This window comes from Monodon monoceros, unplaced genomic scaffold (genome assembly GCF_005190385.1).
Source record: "Monodon monoceros isolate NGI ecotype Baffin Bay Population unplaced genomic scaffold, NGI_Narwhal_1 Super_Scaffold_6, whole genome shotgun sequence".
NCBI classification, from domain to species: Eukaryota; Metazoa; Chordata; class Mammalia; order Artiodactyla; family Monodontidae; genus Monodon; species Monodon monoceros.
The window spans coordinates 94548101-94567396 of record NW_021703783.1 but is presented as its reverse complement, the minus strand read 5'-3'; the positions used below and the strand labels follow the sequence as shown (position 1 = coordinate 94567396).

General features: G+C 45.4%; 1 protein-coding gene across 4 annotated transcripts in view; it reads left to right on the top strand.

Annotated features, from left to right (window-relative positions):
* PACSIN2 (protein kinase C and casein kinase substrate in neurons 2) overlaps positions 1–19296 on the top strand; it is a 141520-nt gene that overhangs the window by 82104 nt on the left and 40120 nt on the right. For 3 of the 4 annotated variants that reach the window (XM_029204423.1, XM_029204424.1, XM_029204426.1), the window contains exon 2: positions 17544–17682. In XM_029204423.1, the coding sequence (XP_029060256.1) occupies positions 17623–17682 (60 nt within the window). In that variant the 5' untranslated portion in view covers positions 17544–17622. Of the gene's footprint in view, positions 1–15939; positions 15959–17543; positions 17683–19296 lie in introns of those variants that run through there. The other variant, XM_029204425.1, reaches the window with a different exon arrangement.

Genomic DNA, 19296 nt, shown 5'->3' with positions numbered 1-19296 from the left:
AGAAAGAGAGAAAGGAAGGAAGGAAGGAAGGAAGGAAGGAAGGAAGGAAGGAAGGAAGGAAGGAAGGAAGGAAGGAAGGAAGGAAGGAAGGAAGGAAGGAAGGGGAAAGGAAAGGAAAGAAAAGAAAGAAAAGAAAGAAAAGAAAGAAAAGAAAGAAAAGAAAGAAAAGAAAGAAAGAAAGATCCTCAGATTCATTGTGTGAAACAAGTAAGACTCCAAAGGCCAAGGTGTGTTTTGGGGTCATTTTTTCTCTGTGCCTCTTAGGGTGTCTTTCTACCCTTTCTCATGGGTGTGTAATCACCCCCTTAAATGTAGATTGAGGATGTCAGGTTGAACTCTTGCTTTTTTTTTTTTTTTTGCGGTACGCAGGCCTCTCACTGTTGTGGCCTCTCCCGTTGCGGAGCACAGGCTCCGGACACACAGGCTCAGCGATCATGGCTCACGGGCCCAGCCGCTCCGCGGCATGTGGGATCGTCCCGGACCAGGGCACGAACCCGTGTCCCCTGCATTGACAGGTGGACTCTCAACCACTGCGCCACCAGGGAAGCCCTGACCTCTTGCTTTCTAAACTGTATTTGAGAGGTTCACCAAATATCGTTAGAACCTGTGAGCCCAGAGCCCCTAGTGAAGTAACTGGGCAGAGTCAGAGTGGGAAACCGTATGTACCGTGACATTACCCCAGTCTTGGCTCTGACTGGGAAAGACCCAAACCCCCGAGGTGTGACTGTGAGGGCCTGGCGTGGTCGTGCGGGGCCAAGACGCGATGCTGTATAGCTGTTAGGAGTGATGGGGAGACGGCGTGGACAGCAGTGGAGGTGCTCAGGGTGGCTTGTTGGCCATGACTGCAGCACAGACAGACAGTGGATGACAGGAGAAGAAAGGGCTGAGTAATGAGAATGAAGGCTAGCAGAGCAGAGCCCCGCCACGAGGAGCCCTCATTGGTTTTGACGGCCTTGTGGTGACCAAAAGAATAGATATTTGGACTTCAAACTGTCACGGGCTTAGCAGTACAGGGCACGTTGAATGAGCAAAGCTATGGAAGCCGGGTGGTCACACCTGAGTGGGAACACACCTGCTGTGGAACTGATGCTGTGCTGAATCAAAGCAGCGCCACATTTGATATTGTGGAATAGCTTCCCTGTTTAGAAAATTTTGTTTTTCTTTAACTTAACCCAACATGATTTTTTTCTGTGGGAGGAAGAGGCCCTGTAGTGTTGGCTAAACAAAATAAGATGTGTTTTTTCCCCCCACTCTTTTTGTCTTTTCTTCTGAACTGTGACATTCCAGGGTCTGAGCCATGTTTGTTTTTGGCAGAATGGCTGTGTCCTAATAGAGTTCTTGAAATTCCCCTTCCTCTCACCAGCTCTTACTTCAGTTTGCAGCAGGTAGTTCTGTGCCATCAAGTGGATGCGAATCCTTTACTAGTTTCAGGAGGTGGTTTTCACAGCAGCACCAAGCTTTGTCTGTGAGAGATGCTGACTGTTTTTTTCATCTCTGGAAGTACCTTTGAGTGTGTTCGGCCCACACTGCCCGCCCTTGTAGGTGCTTCTGGAGGACCCTTCCCTCCCCGTCTGGGGCCTGGGACTTGCCCAGTTGTGGCATGTGCTTCCCTTGGAGCGGACAACCTTTAAAACTGAGCATCTCGCAGTGCACAAGCTGCTTTCCATTGTTGAAGTCAATGCACTACACAATGTTCCAGAGATATAAGTCTCTTTATTTGCTGATCTCTGTCTCTTCCTTTGAGGAATGTTCACTTTTCCAGATGAAATCATTGGCAACAAAATAGTCTGTGCTGGACATTTGAGCCATTAAAAAAAAGCGTTCCTGCTTTGCTAATGGTACAGAGGAGTGCATTACCTCAGGCCCTACTCCCTGGACACCGGCCGGGTGGGAGGTGGCTTGAGGGCCAGAGAGAAGCAGGAAAGCCCGTCCTTTCTCTGGAGGGACTGACTGGACGTACAGGAATAGCCTGAGCTGGAGGCAGAGAGGACCCAGGAGCTTGTGGGCGCCCATGGTGGTCAGGCCCCGCGGCTGAGCAGGAGAAGGGCTTCCTGTGTGGCTGCTGGTAGACAGCCGGGACTGAGCCACGCATCCCGCACGGTGGTTACTAAACCCAACTGTGGTTTAGTTTAACATGTGCAGAGTGTTTATAAGAGAGTTCTAACCAGTAGAGTTAAAGCATCTTCATAAGTTAAAGCATCTTCATACCTGGGCATAAATGCCCCAGCATTTTCCATCTGTGGATCTTCAGTCTGTATGAATCAAAACTACCCAGACTTTTCAGTTCAACTTTTCTCCTCCTGAATTCATCCAGCAAGTTTTTACTGAATGACTGCTCTATGGTCTGACTTGAGTTTTGAAAGCATCCCTGTGAAGGGCAGTGGGGGAGCCAGGACACCACTGGGAGATGACTGCGGTTATGCAACGGAGAGGTGCCGGGGCGGGGGCTTTGGACACCTCTGAAGAGGGGGTGGTCAGTCCTCTCTCGAGGCTGTGGTGCAGTCACGTGGCACAGAGGGCCCCTCCTTCATTCCAGCACAGGCCATTAACAAAACAAAGTAGGGTATTTTTTATTAACTAGTTGCTGTATCCTAAAAGTATTACATGGTGATAGTCAAAATTTTCATACTGGTTAGAACGAGATGAAATGTGAGAGCCCAACCCCCCACGTCTGAGACCCCGCTGGGACTTGCTGTGAGTTGGCACACTTTGGTGGGTACCTAATTGTGTTTTAATACAGTGGGATCAGATTATATCACCGTGCTACAACCCACTGATGCCACTTGATATGAGGGAACACCGATGTGCCATTCTTTCGCGTCTGTGCACACAGCTCCCCGCCCTCTCTCTCCTCTGGCTACCTGTGTTCCACTCCAGAGGTGTATCGGCACTTGTGACTCTTGATGGACAGTGAGGTGGTTTTCAGTGTCTTATTTTTCTTGCTGTTGAAAACAGGGCCACAGTGAACATCTACCTTTAATCCTTGGGTGAGTTTATCTGTAGGAAAAGTTTTAGAAGAAATAGTTGGGTCAAAGGCTAGGTGTTTCTCTTTGGTTAAATATATCACATGTTGAGAGGCAGCACAGGTACAGATAGGTATGGAACACTATGCATATATATGTGCTTGGTTTTCAATAGCATATCTTACAAGCACTTGAGGCTTGAATTTTTATCTGCTAGCACAGATACAAGATCTGAGTTACCAGGCAGCTCACCAGTGATGCCGACCATTCCTCCCTGGAGTCCTCAGTGGCACCTCAGGCAAGCCTGTGGGCTCCTGCCCTGCTGGGACTGGAACAGTGACCTCTGTTCCCTGGGGCCTCCCTCTGCTGGAAAGGCCCCTCCCCGTCCTTCACACCCCCACTTGCTCTCCACCTTGGGTCCTCCCGACCACTCTACCTTCACAAGTCCTTCCCTCCACTCTCTCATAACGCCTTATTTACCTCCGTTCTAGCCCTTTCCACACTCGTGGCTGTTTTTACTTTACTGTGTGTCAGTCTGCCCTATTAGGACGTCAGGCCCAGGCAGGCAGGGACCGTGTCTGTCTTGTACAATGCTCCAAACCCTGGACTTAGAAGAGTGCCTGGCACATAGTAAGTACTCAAACATCTGTTTGTAGAATGAATGGGTAAATCCACTCCTTACTTAAGGATTGATCCTCTCCTCACTCCAGGCCAAACAGTGGCTTAGAAGAAATTGTAGTCACTTCTAATGAGTGAAGAATTTCCCACCCTGGGTAATGAAGGAGGAACAAACCTTAGATCCAGTGTGTGCTCACAGCGAGGTCTGCAGGGCAGTACAGGCCGAGCCAGCGTTGTGTGTGGGCAGCAGTGAGGACGCCTTCCTTCTGTGCTGCCTTCTGGAGTTACAGAGATTAGAGATGGCTTCTCCAAGGCTGACTTTCAGAGAGATGAGCAACATGTGCCTTCTCTCGGAATGTTCTTTCTTTATAGTAATAGCCTTTTGGCCTAATGACCTGTTCTGTTTTTATTTCTTGGAATGAATTAAGGGCATTAAGGGCGAGCTGAATGTACTTATGTAATTTGTACCTTTCTTTACTTGATATATGTGTTATCAGGTCCGGAGGGGAGGAAAGATGTTATGCCAGCTCCCAACCTGGACCAAGGGCACCCTTGACAGCCTCTGTTAACCTCTGATACTCTGTGCACCATTTTGGGAATGGCTCTGACTCATGGTGTGTACTTACATCAGTGGCAGAAGTCATTGGAGTCCAGAGATCTGGGAACCATTTCCCCCACCTCGGTCATTCCTGGATTCCTGAATGTATTCAGCAAGCATCTTTTGAGGGCCTACTGTGTTCCCAGGACACACATGAGGGACCACGAATGTGTTTTTCAGGACTGAGAGGGGAAGGAGGAGGGGGGATGATTTGTACATCTTTACACTTAGGATTTTCTTGCTCTCAAGGCTCAAATTTGTTGCTTTTACACCTTCAATGGGCAGAAACACACTGCCCCTACCCCTTGTGCAACTGGAATTTTAAAGTCTCTGAGGGGAGCCTGCCCACTCCACTGATGACCAGCAGTCCCCTGAGTGGCCACAGCAGAGCTGCGCTCCTCCCAGAGGCCTCAGAAAAGGAGGGAGAGGTTGGAAATCCCCACCTGCTATTCACTCACTCAGATCTTTGTTGAGCACCTATTGTGTGCAGCACTGGGGGGCACTAGAGCCGAGTGGTAAGTGAGACACGTGGCAGAGCCTGCAGTCCAGGGCTTCCCCTGCACCTCCCCACCTGTGAGACCTCCAGCCTGGCCTCCTCCCTGTCCTTTAACCAGTCTCCTCCTGTTTTATGTGACTGGAAGTCCCTGTGATCTTATCATCTAGGTCACTAGCTTCCTCTTTAATCTTATCATTCTCTTATACACACCAAACATTAAAATGTTTATTTTGGTAATAAGGTTCTTAAAAATTAAAAAAAATTTACTTACTTCCTAATCACTCCTTTTTCATAGCAGCCTGTTCCTGTTTTACGGGTGCAATAACCCTTGACTTTCTTGGAGAATTCTTACCAGCATTTATAGAATTTCTCTCTTGTTCCCTGAAATATCTGTGTTTTCCCCAGAGATCAATTCAAAGTAAAAGTTGTCCTGCTTATCCTGGTCCTACTCTTTCATGGTTTGGGTTTTTATTTCATTATTATTTATTTAATGGTTGAAGATCCTTGGTTATCAGTTCATGTTCATGAAAGAAGAGGGTTGATTAGCATTAGAGGGTTGGAGCATTAGAAGCTGATCTGGGTTTCCCTGTTGGCCTCTGCCTTAAGAGGGAGGATGTCTGCGTTTCTGCAGAGGCTGGGCAAGGCCCCAGGTGGACCTCCCTGAAGGGTGTCTGGACTTGATGGTCACAAGTGCAGTTTTAAAAATTACTGTGATGATTGCTCCTCGGTCCCCCTCCCCCAGCTCTGTGCTCTGTTCGGCACCCCTGCCCTGGGAAGGCTCATCCCCACCCTGGCCTCTGGGATGGTTTTCTTAGTTTCCTCCCAGCCCAGACCTGTCTGCTTTCCTCTGGCACATCCTCCCTGCTGCTCTGTCGCTGCACTATTACAGGTTCCTCCTTGTCAACCTAGTGGGCCCTTAGGGGCAGGGAGGGAGAGATGTGTGCACCTCTTTTGAACTGACTGTTTTAGTGTGATTTGGGGGAGAGAAACAGAGTTGAAGGAAATACATGGGGAACATATTTTCTTGTCTGTTTCACCTGTTGTGATGGGAAGAGATCAAGAATAACTCAGTATACACTACCTCATCCCAAAAGTTCATTTCAGAACGGTTGTTTGGGATTCAGATATTTTCCTGTCACCAGGTTAGAGTGTAAAAGCCTGTTTCAGCGTGTCTGGTGCGCAGTGTAGCCCACAAGATAGAATTAGGACCGGGCCCACGAGCAGGAAGAGTGTCTGACAGGAGCGCTCTCCCTCACGTGCAGCATGTGTTCCGAGGTAGCGGAACTCATTCAGCATTGTCGTCGAGTCCTGTAGTTCAGTTTCTTTAGGGAGAAATAGTCAGTCAACTGCTGGGTGCTAGACAGTCTGAAATATACTACAGAAGTGCCAGACTCAGTACCTGTCCTTGGGAAGAGCAGTACTAACTCACTTGTCTGTCACTTTGCACTTTCCCAAAGCTCTTCCGTATCCGTTATCACCCCTGAGCCTCTTCATACTTGGGAGGGCAGGAGCACCAGTGCTGCCCTTGCCTTCCAGAGGCGGACAGGGCCATACGGAGGGATGGGGGCCGCGCTCCCAGAGGTGAAGCTAATACTTGTTTTCCACCCATCCTCACGCTGTCTTCTAAGGAACTTCACCTTCCTGTTGAGATGCACCCAATTAATTTTTAAATATACATTTATGTTGTTGGCATTGATAAATTGATCTTAGGAGCATTCAGTACTATTTGGCATTAGCGACCGGCTTGTGCCATAGCAAGTCTTTTGAGACCCTGAAAGAATGAAGGAAGCAGAACTAGGAAATGTGCCCAACCTGATCTCCCTTTGAAGCAAAGTCTGCAGGTTCTCTTGTTGTCCTCAGAAGTCTCAGGTTCCCCAACTTACATGTTTCTTTACCCAGAGTGTACTGAAACCAGGTTCATTTTTATGGTTAAAGATGTTTGTGTGTGGAAAAAAAATTCTGAGTAATATTCCCTGACAGGTCAGGGTCTTTGGCCCTTAATAAGACAGCTCTGAGAATCAAGCCCCCTTTCTAGGGAGCAGCCTCCCAGCTAAGCAGGCTTCCCAGAGCTGGGAATGACTCAGGCTGGAGTTGAGGTGTCCTGCTAGGGTTGGGCAATATGGAGTCAGACAGGCTGGGTTGAGTCACGGCCTTGCATTTGCAAGCTGTGGGGCCCCTGGCGAATGGTTTGAATGGTTTGTACCTCGATTGCCTTCCTGTAAAATGGGCACAGTAATCCACTTTTGCAGGGTTTTTGAGGAACAAAAATAATATGTCTAAAGCTGGTGCTAAGATATGCCCGGTATGTGGAAGCTGCTTAGATGTTGGCTTATGCCTATCCTGGGCTCCAGGTGGAGCAACAGAACCACACCTGTTGAAGCAGGCTTGCTTTACTTGACACAGACATGGCTGACTTCAGCCCAGGGAGCCTTCTTTGGGGCCGTCTTTCAGTCATTAGATAGTTACTGAACACCTGAGTGGTGCCATTAGGCAGCTCTCCTAGTTCCTTCCTTGGTGGCTTTGGTTTCACTGTGGGATTGAGCGTGTTCCTGGGGTGCGACCTGGTCTGTAGCTGGTTCCCCCGCAGGAGGGGGGCATACTAAAGTGAACCTGCACACACTAGAACAGAGCACCAGTGTGTGGCTGGACATTCAGGGGCTTTGTTCAGAAATCTTATTTTTCTCTTTGTGTGTAGGCTGTGCCCTGTGCCCTCTCCTCTTACCTTAGACTTATTTGTCTGCAGCTTCAGGCCCCCTATTCACACATGTCCACCCCTATTCCCACCCCACTTTGCACTTTAAGGAGGGAATTAAGTGATGACTGGAAATAAGCTTTGAGGGAAGAACATGCATTGTGTTGTCTTTGAGTGATGGAACTACGGATAATCTTTCTTCCTGTTCTTCCTTTCTCTCCCAAAATCTCTTCTCTGAGTTTTCTATGGAAAACATGGGCTATTTTTGTGTTTATAAGTTACAAATACATTAAAAGAAAAAACGTCGCAAGTTGATTGGTACATTAAGACCCCATAGCATTGAGTATCACAGTTTTTCTTGTCTTATATAAATTTGTAGAGCAGATATCCTGTGATTTTATTTAGATTGTCATCAAGCATTTACTACCGATTTCACTTTAATTACAGTACTAAAAGGGCAAAGAGTATTCTGTTTGTGTTTGACAAATTTAACATTTGAGTATCTCCTGATTTTCCCATTATTCTAGTCTAGTTTAGTTTTTCATTTTTACTTAAAAGAAATTGAGGTCTAGCCTACAAGCTGTTTGTATTCCCAGCACTAGTTCAGTTCTTGAAATTTATATCTTTATTGAATGCATGAATGAGGCTCCCCAAGAGCAGCTGATGGTGACAGGTTTTCCCTTCTTTCCAGTTTTAAGTTGACACAAGACCAGTGTGTCATTAAGCCACATGATGCTTTCTGTGCTCCTTTCTTCCAGTGCCCTCCTGACCATCTCTGAGCTCGGCTATCGCTGGTATGACTCAAGAGGTCATGTGGACCCAGGGATAGTGGTTGATCGTGATGCTAGTCAAATCCTGGCCATAAAAGAATGAATCTAACTGTTCAACATGGAGAACAATTCTTGAGTGAGCCCTGAAGGCTGAGAGCTGATTCTGTTACTTTTATAAAATCACCAATCATGGATTTCCAGGGACAGATGAGATTTTCTTGGCCTCTCTTAACCCATCTTGTCAACCCCTCTTGCCCCTCCCCTCTTCCCCTGCTTACAGATAGGAAGCTCTTCTCCTGTGTACCTAAGCAGAGCCTATTTGCCTGTAAATCCCTTTCTAGCTTTTCCCACATCCTGTGGAGGAAGAGACCTGACTTTGCTTTCTTGATATTTTCATAGCATTTTATTCATAATACCTATAAACTACTAATTATATGTAATGTACTATAATAGGAAGAACTTGAATTTTAGAAGCACAGAACCTGGTTTTGAACCTTGATTTCACAGTTTGTCACCATTTATAATTTTAAGCAAGTTACTTGACCTCTAAGTCTCCCAAGGCATTAGAAATAAAAGCAAAAGCAAAAAAAAAAAAAAAAAAAGATGGAACCCACTTACAAGCTTTTGTACAGCAAAGGAAACCATAAACAAAACAAAAAGACAACCTACAGACTGGGAGAAGATATTTGCAAATGATGCATCCAGCAAGGGCTTAATTTCCAAAATATACAAACAGCTCATACAACTCAACAACAAAAAACAAAACAACCCAATAGAAAAATCCACAGAAGATCTACATAGACATTTCTCCAAAGAAGGCATACAGATGGCCAACAGGCACATGGAAAGATGCTCAGTGTCGCTAATTATTAGAGAAATGCAAATCAAAACTACAATGAGGTACCAGTCAGAATGACCATCATTAAAAAGTCTACAAATAACAAATGCTGGAGAGGGTGTGGAGAAAAGGGAACCCTCCTACACTGTTGATGGGAATGTAAGTTAGTGCAGCCACTATGGAAAACTGTATGGAGATTCCTCAAAAAAACTAAAAACAGGGCTTCCCTGATGGCACAGTGGTTGAGAGTCTTCCTGCCGATGCAGGGAACACGGGTTCATGCCCCGGTCCAGGAAGATCCCACGTGCCGCGGAGTGGCTGGGCCCGTGAGCCATGGCCGCTGAGCCTGCGCGTCCGGAGCCTGTGCTCCGCAGCGGGAGAGGCCACAAGAGTGAGAAGCCCACGTACCGCAAAAAAAACACACAAAAAACAAACTAAAAACAGAACTACTATATGATCTAGCAATCCCACTCCTAGACATATATCCAGACAAAACTATAATTCAAAAGATACATGCAGGGACTTCCCTGGTGGTCCAGTGGGTAAGACTCCATGCTCCCAATACAGGGGGCCTGGGTTCGTTCCCTGGTCGGGGAACTAGATCCCGTATGCCACAACAAAGGATCCTGCATGCCGCAACTAAGACCCAGTGCAGCCAAAATAAATAAATACTTTTAAAAAACAAAAACAAGAAAACAAAAGATACATGTACCCCTTAGTTCATAGCAGCACTATTCACAATAGCCAAGACATGGAAGCAACCTACATGTCCATTGACAGATGAATGGATAAAGAAGATGTGGTATATATATTCAATGGAATACTACTCAGCCATAAAAAAGAATGAAATAATGCCACTTGCAGCAACATGGATGGACCTAGAGATTATCATACTAAGTGAAGTAAGTCAGGAAGAGAAAGACAAATACCATATGATATCACTTATATGTGAAATCTAAAGTATGACACAAATGGGGGACTTCCTTGGTGGTCCAGTGGTAAAGAATCCTCCTTCCAATGCAGGGGACACAGGTTCAATCCTCCAATCCCTGATTGGGGAACTAAGATCCCACATGCTGCGGGCAACTAAGCCCGTGTGCCGCAAACTACAGAGCCCGTGCACTCTGGAGCCTGTGTGCCATAACTAGAGAGAAGCCCGTGGGCTGCAACGAAGAGCCTGCACGTCACAACGAAAGATCCCGCGTGCCACAACTAAGACCCAATGCAGCCCAATAAATAAATAATAAATAAATAAAATATTGTAAAAAATAAATTAAAAAAATAAAATATGACACAAATGAACCTATCTATGAAACAGAAACAGACTCACAGACATAAAGAACAGGCTTGTGGTTGCCAGGGGGAGGAGGGATGGATTAGGAGTTTGGGATTAGCACATGCAAACTGTTATATATAGAATGGATAAACAACAAGGTCCTACTGTATAGCACAGGGAACTATATTCAATATCCTGTGGTAAACCATAATGGAAAAATATAAAAAAGAATGTATACATATGCATAACTGAATTACTTTGCTATATAGTAGAAATTAGCACAACATTACAAATCAACTGTACTTCAATAAAAAGTATTTTTAAAGTTACTTGACCTTTAGTTTCACATCTGCAAAAAAGAAAATAAAAATGCCTACCCCATGGGACTCTTATGAAAAAATAAATGAGATTGTAGAATATAGCTAAAACTGTGCTTAGGGACTTCCCTAGTGGTTCAGTGGGTAAGACTCCGTGCTCCCAATGCAGGGGGCCTGGGTTCGATCCCTGGTCGGGGAACTAGATCCTGCATGCATGCCACAACTAAGACCTGGTGCAGCCTAAATTAAAAAATAAATAGTAAAAACAAAGACAAAAAACACAAAAAAACACAAAAAACCAAACCAAACAAAAAAACACTGTGCTTAGAAGGAAATTTATAGCTTTAAATGCATACATTAGAAAAGAAAGGCTGAAAATTAGTGAATTAAGCTTTAATTTCCAGAAGTTAGGAAAAGAACAACTTGAACCTAAACATGGTAGAAGAAAGGAAATAATAAAGGGAAAAAAATCAAGGAAAAAGAAGACAAATATTCAACAGACAGCTGAAAGAAAGCTAAAAGTTGATTCTTTGGGGAATTCCCTGGCAGTCCAGTGGTTACGACTTGGTCCTCTCACTGCCAGGGGCCCGGGTTCAATCCCTGATCAGGGAACTAAGATCCCACCAAGCCACCCGGCGTGGCCGGGGAAAAGAAAAAAGGTTGATTCTTTGAAAAAAAGAATAATCAATAAACCTTTGATGAGACTGATGAAGAGAAAAGGCACAAAAACCTTATGTCAAGAATGAAAAGGGGAACATTACTACAGGTCTTTCAGTCTTTAAAATGATCATAAGAGGATAATATAAACAGCTTTTTGTTAATATATTTGAAAAAATGAACTGGATTCTCTAGAAAACCACAACTTTACAAAATCATCACAAAGAAATAGAAAATATGTGAATAGTCTTCTACTTTTTAACTAGAATCTGTCATTAGGACTGCTTAAAGAAAACTCCAGGCCCAGATTATTTCACTGACAAATTCTGCCAAACATTTAAGGAAAAATAAAGCCAATCTTACACAAACATCCATATGTGATAAAAGCTCTTAGTAGAATTGTAGTAGAAGGAATCTTCCTTAACCTGAAAAGTGATATATTTTTAAAAAATCCTATAGCAAACATTATACTTAATGGTGAAATGTTGAATACTTCATCTTTGAGACCAGAAAGGATCTCCACATTTTATTGTAAGTCCTCTCCGGTGCAAAAAAGCAAGGAAAAGAAATAAAAGCCCTAAGAATTGCAAAGGAAGAAATAAAACTGTCATTATTTGAATATGATATGAATGTGTATATAGGTCATCCAAATGAATTTATAGATAATTAGAAATAATAATTACAAAAAAAGGAAATAAATAGTGCAAAGTTGGTGAATACATGGTAAGTATACAAAAACCAGTTGCTTTATATGTTAGCAATAAACAGTTAAAGTGAAAAAATTTTTAAGTACTGTTTATAATATCCATGTCATATTAAATGCTGAGTAGTGCACTGACCAGAGGTGTGCGTGAACTCTATAAAGAGTACAGATCAATATTGAGAGAAATTAAAGAAGGCCTGAACAAATGAAATGCATTCCATGGATTAGGAGACTCAGTATTGTAAAGATGTCCATTAACTCAGACTGGTCTGAGGATTCAACGAGATCCTGATCAAAATCCCAGCAGAGTTAGTTGGTTCGTTGGTTGGTTGGAACTGAACAAGGAGATTTTAAGGCGTATATGGAAATGCAGAGGGCCGTGGGACTTCCCTGGTGGTCCAGTGGTTAAGACTCTGTGCTCCCAACACAGGGGGCCTGGGTTCGATCCCTGGTCAGGGAACTAGAGACCTCATGCTGCAGCTACAAGATTCCCCCATGCTGCAACTAAAGATCCCGCATGCTGTAACTAAAAGATCCCCCGTGCTGCAACTAAGACCCAGTGTAGCTAAATAAATACGTACATGCATACATCCAAGCATAGCCAAGCTGCTCTTGAAGAATAAAGTCGGAGGACTTCTTCAGCTAGATACCAAGAATTCTTATAAGATTGTGGTAATTAAGACAATGTGGTATTGTCACAAGAACAAACAGAATACAGAATAGGGAGCCTACATAAAGATCCACACATCTGTGGACAATGGTGGCACTGCAGAATATGGAAGTAAATAAGCTCTTTTTAACAAATAATGCTGGAAAGTTGGATATCCATATGGAAAAAAATGAAACTTATATATCATATCACATACAAACATAATTTCTGGGTATGAAAAGTAAAAACCAACCAAAACAAAACCATTTAAAAGATAATAAAGGTAAATTAATATCTTTATGACCTCAGCATAAGAAAAGACTTCTTAAACAGGACATAAAAAGCACTAACTATAATAGAAAATATTGATGTTAGACTATATTAAAATTAAGAATATTTATGCAACAGATGACACCATTAAGCAATGAAAAGGTAGGACATAGGGCAACGCATGCAATTTATACAAGACATTAGTGAGGGAAATCAGATTAAAATCAGTGTTGCAACTCACATGCACATGAAGGCTAAGATCAGCAGACTGTCCGTGAGGACTGGACTTTAGTAGTAACTCATAAAGAAACAGCAGCAAGTGTTTGTTTTTCACATTTTATGTTCTAGAAGATTTGAGCTCAGCACTGAGGTAGTTACTGTCAGTGGTTAAGAGTATGGCTGGTGTGAACCCGCCTTTATTCAGATCTCAACTCCACCACTTGGGCAAGCTCCTTACCCTTTCTGTGACTCAGTATCCCTTTAACAAGGAGCATGTTGCTAACACTTCCCTCAGAGGGTTGTCATTAGGATTAAATGAAGGCCCCAGGACCCCAGGTCACAGCCCATGGCAGGGCCTCCCTCAATGGAAGCTCATCCTAGGCCAGCACCCTTGCAGATTGCCAGCACATGCAAGACACTTAGTGCAGTGTCTGGCTCATGAGGATGTCTTCCCAGGCATTAGGTGATGACTGGCCTCCCCATTGCTGAGTGAAGGAGGGCTGGTGATAGTATCAGGGTGGTAGGGGAAGCCTCGTACAAGTGCTTATCCCAGTAGCAACAATCATGGGAAAACAAAAAGCAAATCCAGCCCCAGTCACTGGCATTTCTCACTATCTTTTGGTGGTTTGCTGGTTGGTGATTTTAAGAGCAATGGCTACCACTTCTAGGGTGTCAGATGTATGCCACATGACTTTGATTCCCTGTCTCTAATCTTCCTTCAGTCCTGTGAGGAAAATATTCTCATTCTTATTTTATTGAGGGGCTGACTCTTGGAAGAGGTGCCACTGCTTCCCACATATTAGTGACATTTGAAGTCATAGGAAGGGATGAAACATTGCTGGGAGGTACAGGAAGAGCCTCAAGAATGGACCATGGGGCGTACCAGTGATGGGGAGAAGGAGAGGGGGTTATCAGAGAGAGAGGAGAGACCAGGATCACTGAGGGTGGTACAGGGTGCTTTGGGAGGGGTGGACGGTTGGGCAGGACCCCTACTGCAGGGCAGGAAAGGGGAACCTTGGGAGATGCTGGTTGAGAATTCCGCTTGGGCGACCGCGGCGGCCTGACCTCAAGCCCCACAGAAGTTGGTGTGGCTCTGTGAATGTCAGAGATGAGTTTTCAGGTCAACTGGTGCTTTAATACCAGTTGGGTTTTCCTCTGTGGTACAGACCCTGGTCCCCCAGGCCCCTCTTTTTTTTCCTGTCTGCCTTACGGCTGTCATGTGGAGCCGAAGGGAAGAGTGAGGACACTTGGAGCCAAGGGTGTTGGCCTAGGACGAGGCTCCCACTGAGGGAGGCCCTGCCATGGGCTGCAACCTGGGATCCTGGGGCCTTCATGCACCATTTCGTCTAACCCTCACTCAAACCTGGTAGAACACAGCTCAGGAAGCTGGGGCTCAGAGACCAGAATGGCTTTCCCATGGTCACCTAGCTCATCAGTGGTAGAGCTCGTGAATCTGAGCTTTCCTGATTGCCACCATCCTAGGCTTTCATCTACATTATCTCACTAACTCTTTGGGCAGGAGATCTTCAGTTCTTCCTCTTACTTTCTTTGTCTACTTGGGTTTTTTTTATGCCTTGCCTCGGTTTCCTCTCTAGGACTTTGAATGTCTTTGCTGACTTCTGACCTCTTAGAGGAGACTGAACAGATCTGCTTTGAGGCTTCAGAAGGAAAGTGTCATCAATTCTGAATTATTACAAGTCAGAAGTGAAGTGGTGGCACGGAGCTTCCAAAAGTCAGTTATTAATATAAATGGAAGGCCTTGCACAGTTTTACAGAAAGAGATTGGCCTTCCTGATTTTGTTTTACTTAGATTATGGCATTTACTTAATGACATCCATATATAAGCTTGGAGAATGTGTAAGTGGGGAGATGGGCAACAAGAGCCGAGAATCTGTGCAGGGGAGCTGGTTCTGCATTAGAAGCAACTCTAAACAACACACACACAGATAGGTGAGCTGACTGCAGTCATTGCACGTTGGGCTGTGGCTGCGTGGGGTGCTGGTGGGGTCAGCTTGGCCTTGATCTTGGGAATGTCGCAGTCGCTGAGCACAGTGCTTTGGTGAGAAACAGGTCCCTGGACTGACAGGGAAAATTACCAAGTTGCCACTCTGTGACTTGGGCAAAGAAAGATGGACTTTCCTTGTTTCCACTGGTCAGGTATACACATGCCTCATCTCCAGTGCCCTCTGCAGGTCTGGTGTTTCTTGGTTTTGTTACTGGGCAGGGCATCTGTACCCGGTGATTCAGTTTCTTGCTCCTAGAAGTCTGTGTCTGTTCGTGCTTAGCCTGGTGGCAATCTCTTCTTGGCTCCTGGCACTTAGTAGGCTCTTAATAAATCTTGTGCAGAACTCATCTTCTGTTAGTGTCTAAACCAGGGCTGAACCCAGGCAGAAAATGAATTCCTGAAAATGAGCTTTTCAGGTGTCAAGCTGCTTCTCTGCCCAGAGCAGGCCCCCGATCTCCCTGCACCTGTCCCCTGCAGCTGCTCCCCGGAGCTGGCCAGGCAGCCCAGCCAGTGGCTTGATTTGGCCACTTTGAGACTAGCCTGAGCCGAAAGCCCAGATATTCCCTGAGGAGCCTGGAGCAGAGACCAGCTGCTCTGGGTAGAAAACTTTCTGCTGCTGCAACCATGGACTGGGGTGCTTCTAGGAGGGCCCTGGCTAAGAGCATCGGATTCCACAGGAAGGGAATGCTGTGAAACGTAGCACCAGGGCCCAGGCCAGAGAAGCCTGTCCGGCCTTTATTTATATCCCAGGGATGAAAAGGACACGCTGCCTCTGTGATTATGGAGCAGAGATCCTACCAGCATGCTGTCTGCAAGAGTGCGTGTGTGGCACCCATGCGACTCTGCCTGGTTACAGAGTGCGTGCATTTGGAGTATTTGGCTTCGAGGTACCATAATTTGCTCTTTACTTCAAATTTATTGTCCGTACAGAGCTGTATTCAAGTTTGGAAGCTGTGAAATACATCAGATTAAACCCTTTAATTAGCAATTAGATCTTAGGTTATAAGATACCTGATTTATTTAAATTTGAGATCATTTTTAGAAAACATCTTGGTATGATAGAGAGAACATCACCTTAACAAACAGGCACAGTTGGTGTCCTGCTGGTCTCCACCATTCGTTGCTTGGGTGACCGTGGACAAGTTACTTAGCCTCCCTTAGCATCAGTTTTCTGAGCTGTAAAGTAGAGATAAAAGTAATGATAGTGATAATAATTACTATCTAATAATAATTACATTATCATTTACTACATAGCACTTACTGGAGACCACGTACTGTTCACCCCTGTATGTCCTGCTGCATTTTTACCCTCACAGTAATTCCTTGCAGTATTGTCTCTCTTTTACAGTTAAGGCCACTGAGGCACAGAGAGCTTAGGTACCTTGCCCACTGTTGCCCAGCTAGTGAGTAATGGGTCTGGGATTAGAGCCCAGGCAGCTGGTATTCCTTACTCTGCTTCTAGACTGTCTCACAGGGAATCACGAGGATTAAGTAGGATAACATGTGGGAAAGTACCTAGAACAAAGCAAAGTCTTGCACCTTGTAAGTGTAACAATGTAGATCACTCTGCCTACCCTGCCCTACCTTCTCCCTCCTCTGGCTAAGCTGAGGCTTTGGACTCCTGACTGCGGCAGTTAGGAAAGTTTCAGATCTCTGGCTGTGTGGTCTGAATGCAGGGTGATATATAAGGGAGGGTGGAATCACTTTTTCACCAAGAAGTCAGGGAATCTCATCTGGTTGTGGAACGGGTCATTCCATCAACGTGATTTGTGCTTGTGAATATAGCGGGGGGTCCTTCAACTTCTTCCCTCTGGCAAGGGAAATAATCACCCTGTTACCCTTGCTCGGATTTAGAACTTTACTCTTTCTAACTGACCCTCACACAGACTGTGTCAGAATAAACTGGTCTGAATTGGGGCATCAATGGCTGAAATGAGCCAGTCATGGAAAGGGGGAGACAGCGCCCAACACAAGCAAAGCCTGGTGGAAACTCGGTGGAGAGTGGAGTCAGGTGTCGAAGGTGGGTTATTTCCACTCACATTTTACCCCAGGTCCAAGTCCTGTCGGATGGGTAGGACAGGCTGGAACAGAGTGAGCCCCAAGATGCAGGGACTCTGCTTTGGCGTGTTCTCCTCACATGTTCTCTGTCCCCTTCTCCAAGAGATGAGGCCAATTAAGGTTATCAGTCTGTTGATTTAAGCACAGGGACTGTTTGCAGAAAGCTCTTTGAGCTCCTCAGTTAAGATGTTGAAAGGTTTACTTGTTACTGTGAAATACACACACACATGCATATAACACACACATGTATGTTAGCGCCAAGTTTAGAGTTTATTGACTTTCTCCCACCAAAAGGAGACATTTTAGACTGCTCTGTACTGAAGGCAGTAATGGAAATGGAAGTTGTGAAATGGAGGTGGCTTGCTTTTTTACCTTGGGAATTTAAAACCACAATGATATGTTTTTCTTTTATAGGTTTGTCTACGGATTTTGAGCATCTGAAGCTGAGCTCTGAATTTAAGCATTCCCTGCTGCTCCCTCACCCTTTGAAGAGATGTCTGTCACTTATGATGATTCCGTTGGAGTCGAAGTGTCCAGCGACAGCTTCTGGGAGGTAATGCCCATGATTTCTTCTGGATGAATACAGAGACCAAGCCAATTGTGTCTGACACCCCCTCCCTCTTTTGTGGCTGGGATTTGGGGGATGAGATGAACATACCCCAAAACCAGCCAGGCATTTGTGGTCAGATCTAGGTGGCAGCAGGTATGGCTTAGCTCTCAGTGAAGGTGGTAGACTTACCTTGTTAGGAGAGTTGGATTAATGAGAGAGGTTAGAGGTGTTAATTAAGGTCTTGTCAATTTGTCCATTCTCAGAGCTTCCTTTCCACGTTTAGCCTTGATATGACTTGGTGTGACGTACACTAATTACCGGGCTTGGCCTGAGAAGCGGCATTACTTTTGAGTTTTGTATGGAAAAATGGACGGCGGTGATGTGACATCATGTTGGACAGTACAGGCAGGTGGCCAGAGGGCTGAACACACTACCCTTGAGCTTGCTGGAGCATCCTCTTGTTAGTCTGTGCCCATGAGGAATTCCTTTCCTAATCAGATTATTTTGTGGTGTGTATGGTTTTTTTTTTGGAGGTTACTCTTCCTGAACCCCACTTACTTCCTGCCTGCTGGTTAAAGCAAAGTCCATGTTTGATAAAATTTTGTTCATATGGCAAAACCCCCGGAACCTTCCCCGCAGCTGTGGGCTTAGTGGAAAGAGCACTGACTCTGTAGTTGGAAAGATCTGGGTTCTGATCCCAGCTGTGCCATTACTAGCTGTCTGTGTGACCTTGGGCAAGTTGCTTGACTAATCTGAGCTTCAGGGTTTTCATCTCTAAGAGGGAAAATGATACTGGTCTTCGAGGGAGGTTGCCAGGATGAAATAAGAATAGAGACATCGGCGCCATGTGGGTGCTTTCCTGATACAAAAAGCTCAAGTGCTGCAAAAGATGAGGGTGAGGCCCTGGGGTTTGCTGGAAACTAAAACACATTAGTTCTATGAACTTAGATTAATTAGGTGTATAATTTTGTCTGACATCAAATACCATCTGATATTATAAATTTATTTATTTTATTTATTTTTGGCTGCTTTGGGTCTTCATTGGTGCGCACGGGCGTTCTCTAGTTGCGGTGAGCAGGGGCTACTCTTCGTTGCGATGCGCGGGCTTCTCATTGTGGTGGCTTCTCTTGTTGCGGAGCGTGGGCTCTAGGTGCACAAGCTTCAGTAGTTGTGGCTCACAAGCTCTAGAGCGCAGGCTCAGTAGCTGTGGCGTGTGGGCTTAATTGCTCTGCGGCATGTGAGATCTTCCTGGACCAGGGCTCAAACCCATGTCCCCTGCATTGGCAGGCGGATTCTTAACCACTGCGCCACCAGGGAAGCCCTCCATTTGATATTATAGTCTAACAGAGACAAGTGATCACAGGAGCCCAAGTTTTAAAAAGATGGACTCAAGGGCTTCTCTGGTGGCGCAGTGGTTGGGAGTCCGCCTGCCAACGCAGGGGACACGGGTTCGTGCCCCGGTCTGGGAAGATCCCACATGCCGTGGAGCGGCTGGGCCCGTGAGCCATGGCCGCTGAGCCTGCGAGTCCAGAGCCTGTGCTCCACAACAAGAGAGGCCAACAGTGAGAGGCCCGCGTACTGCAAAAAAAAAAAAAAGATGGACTCAAAATTCTCTCA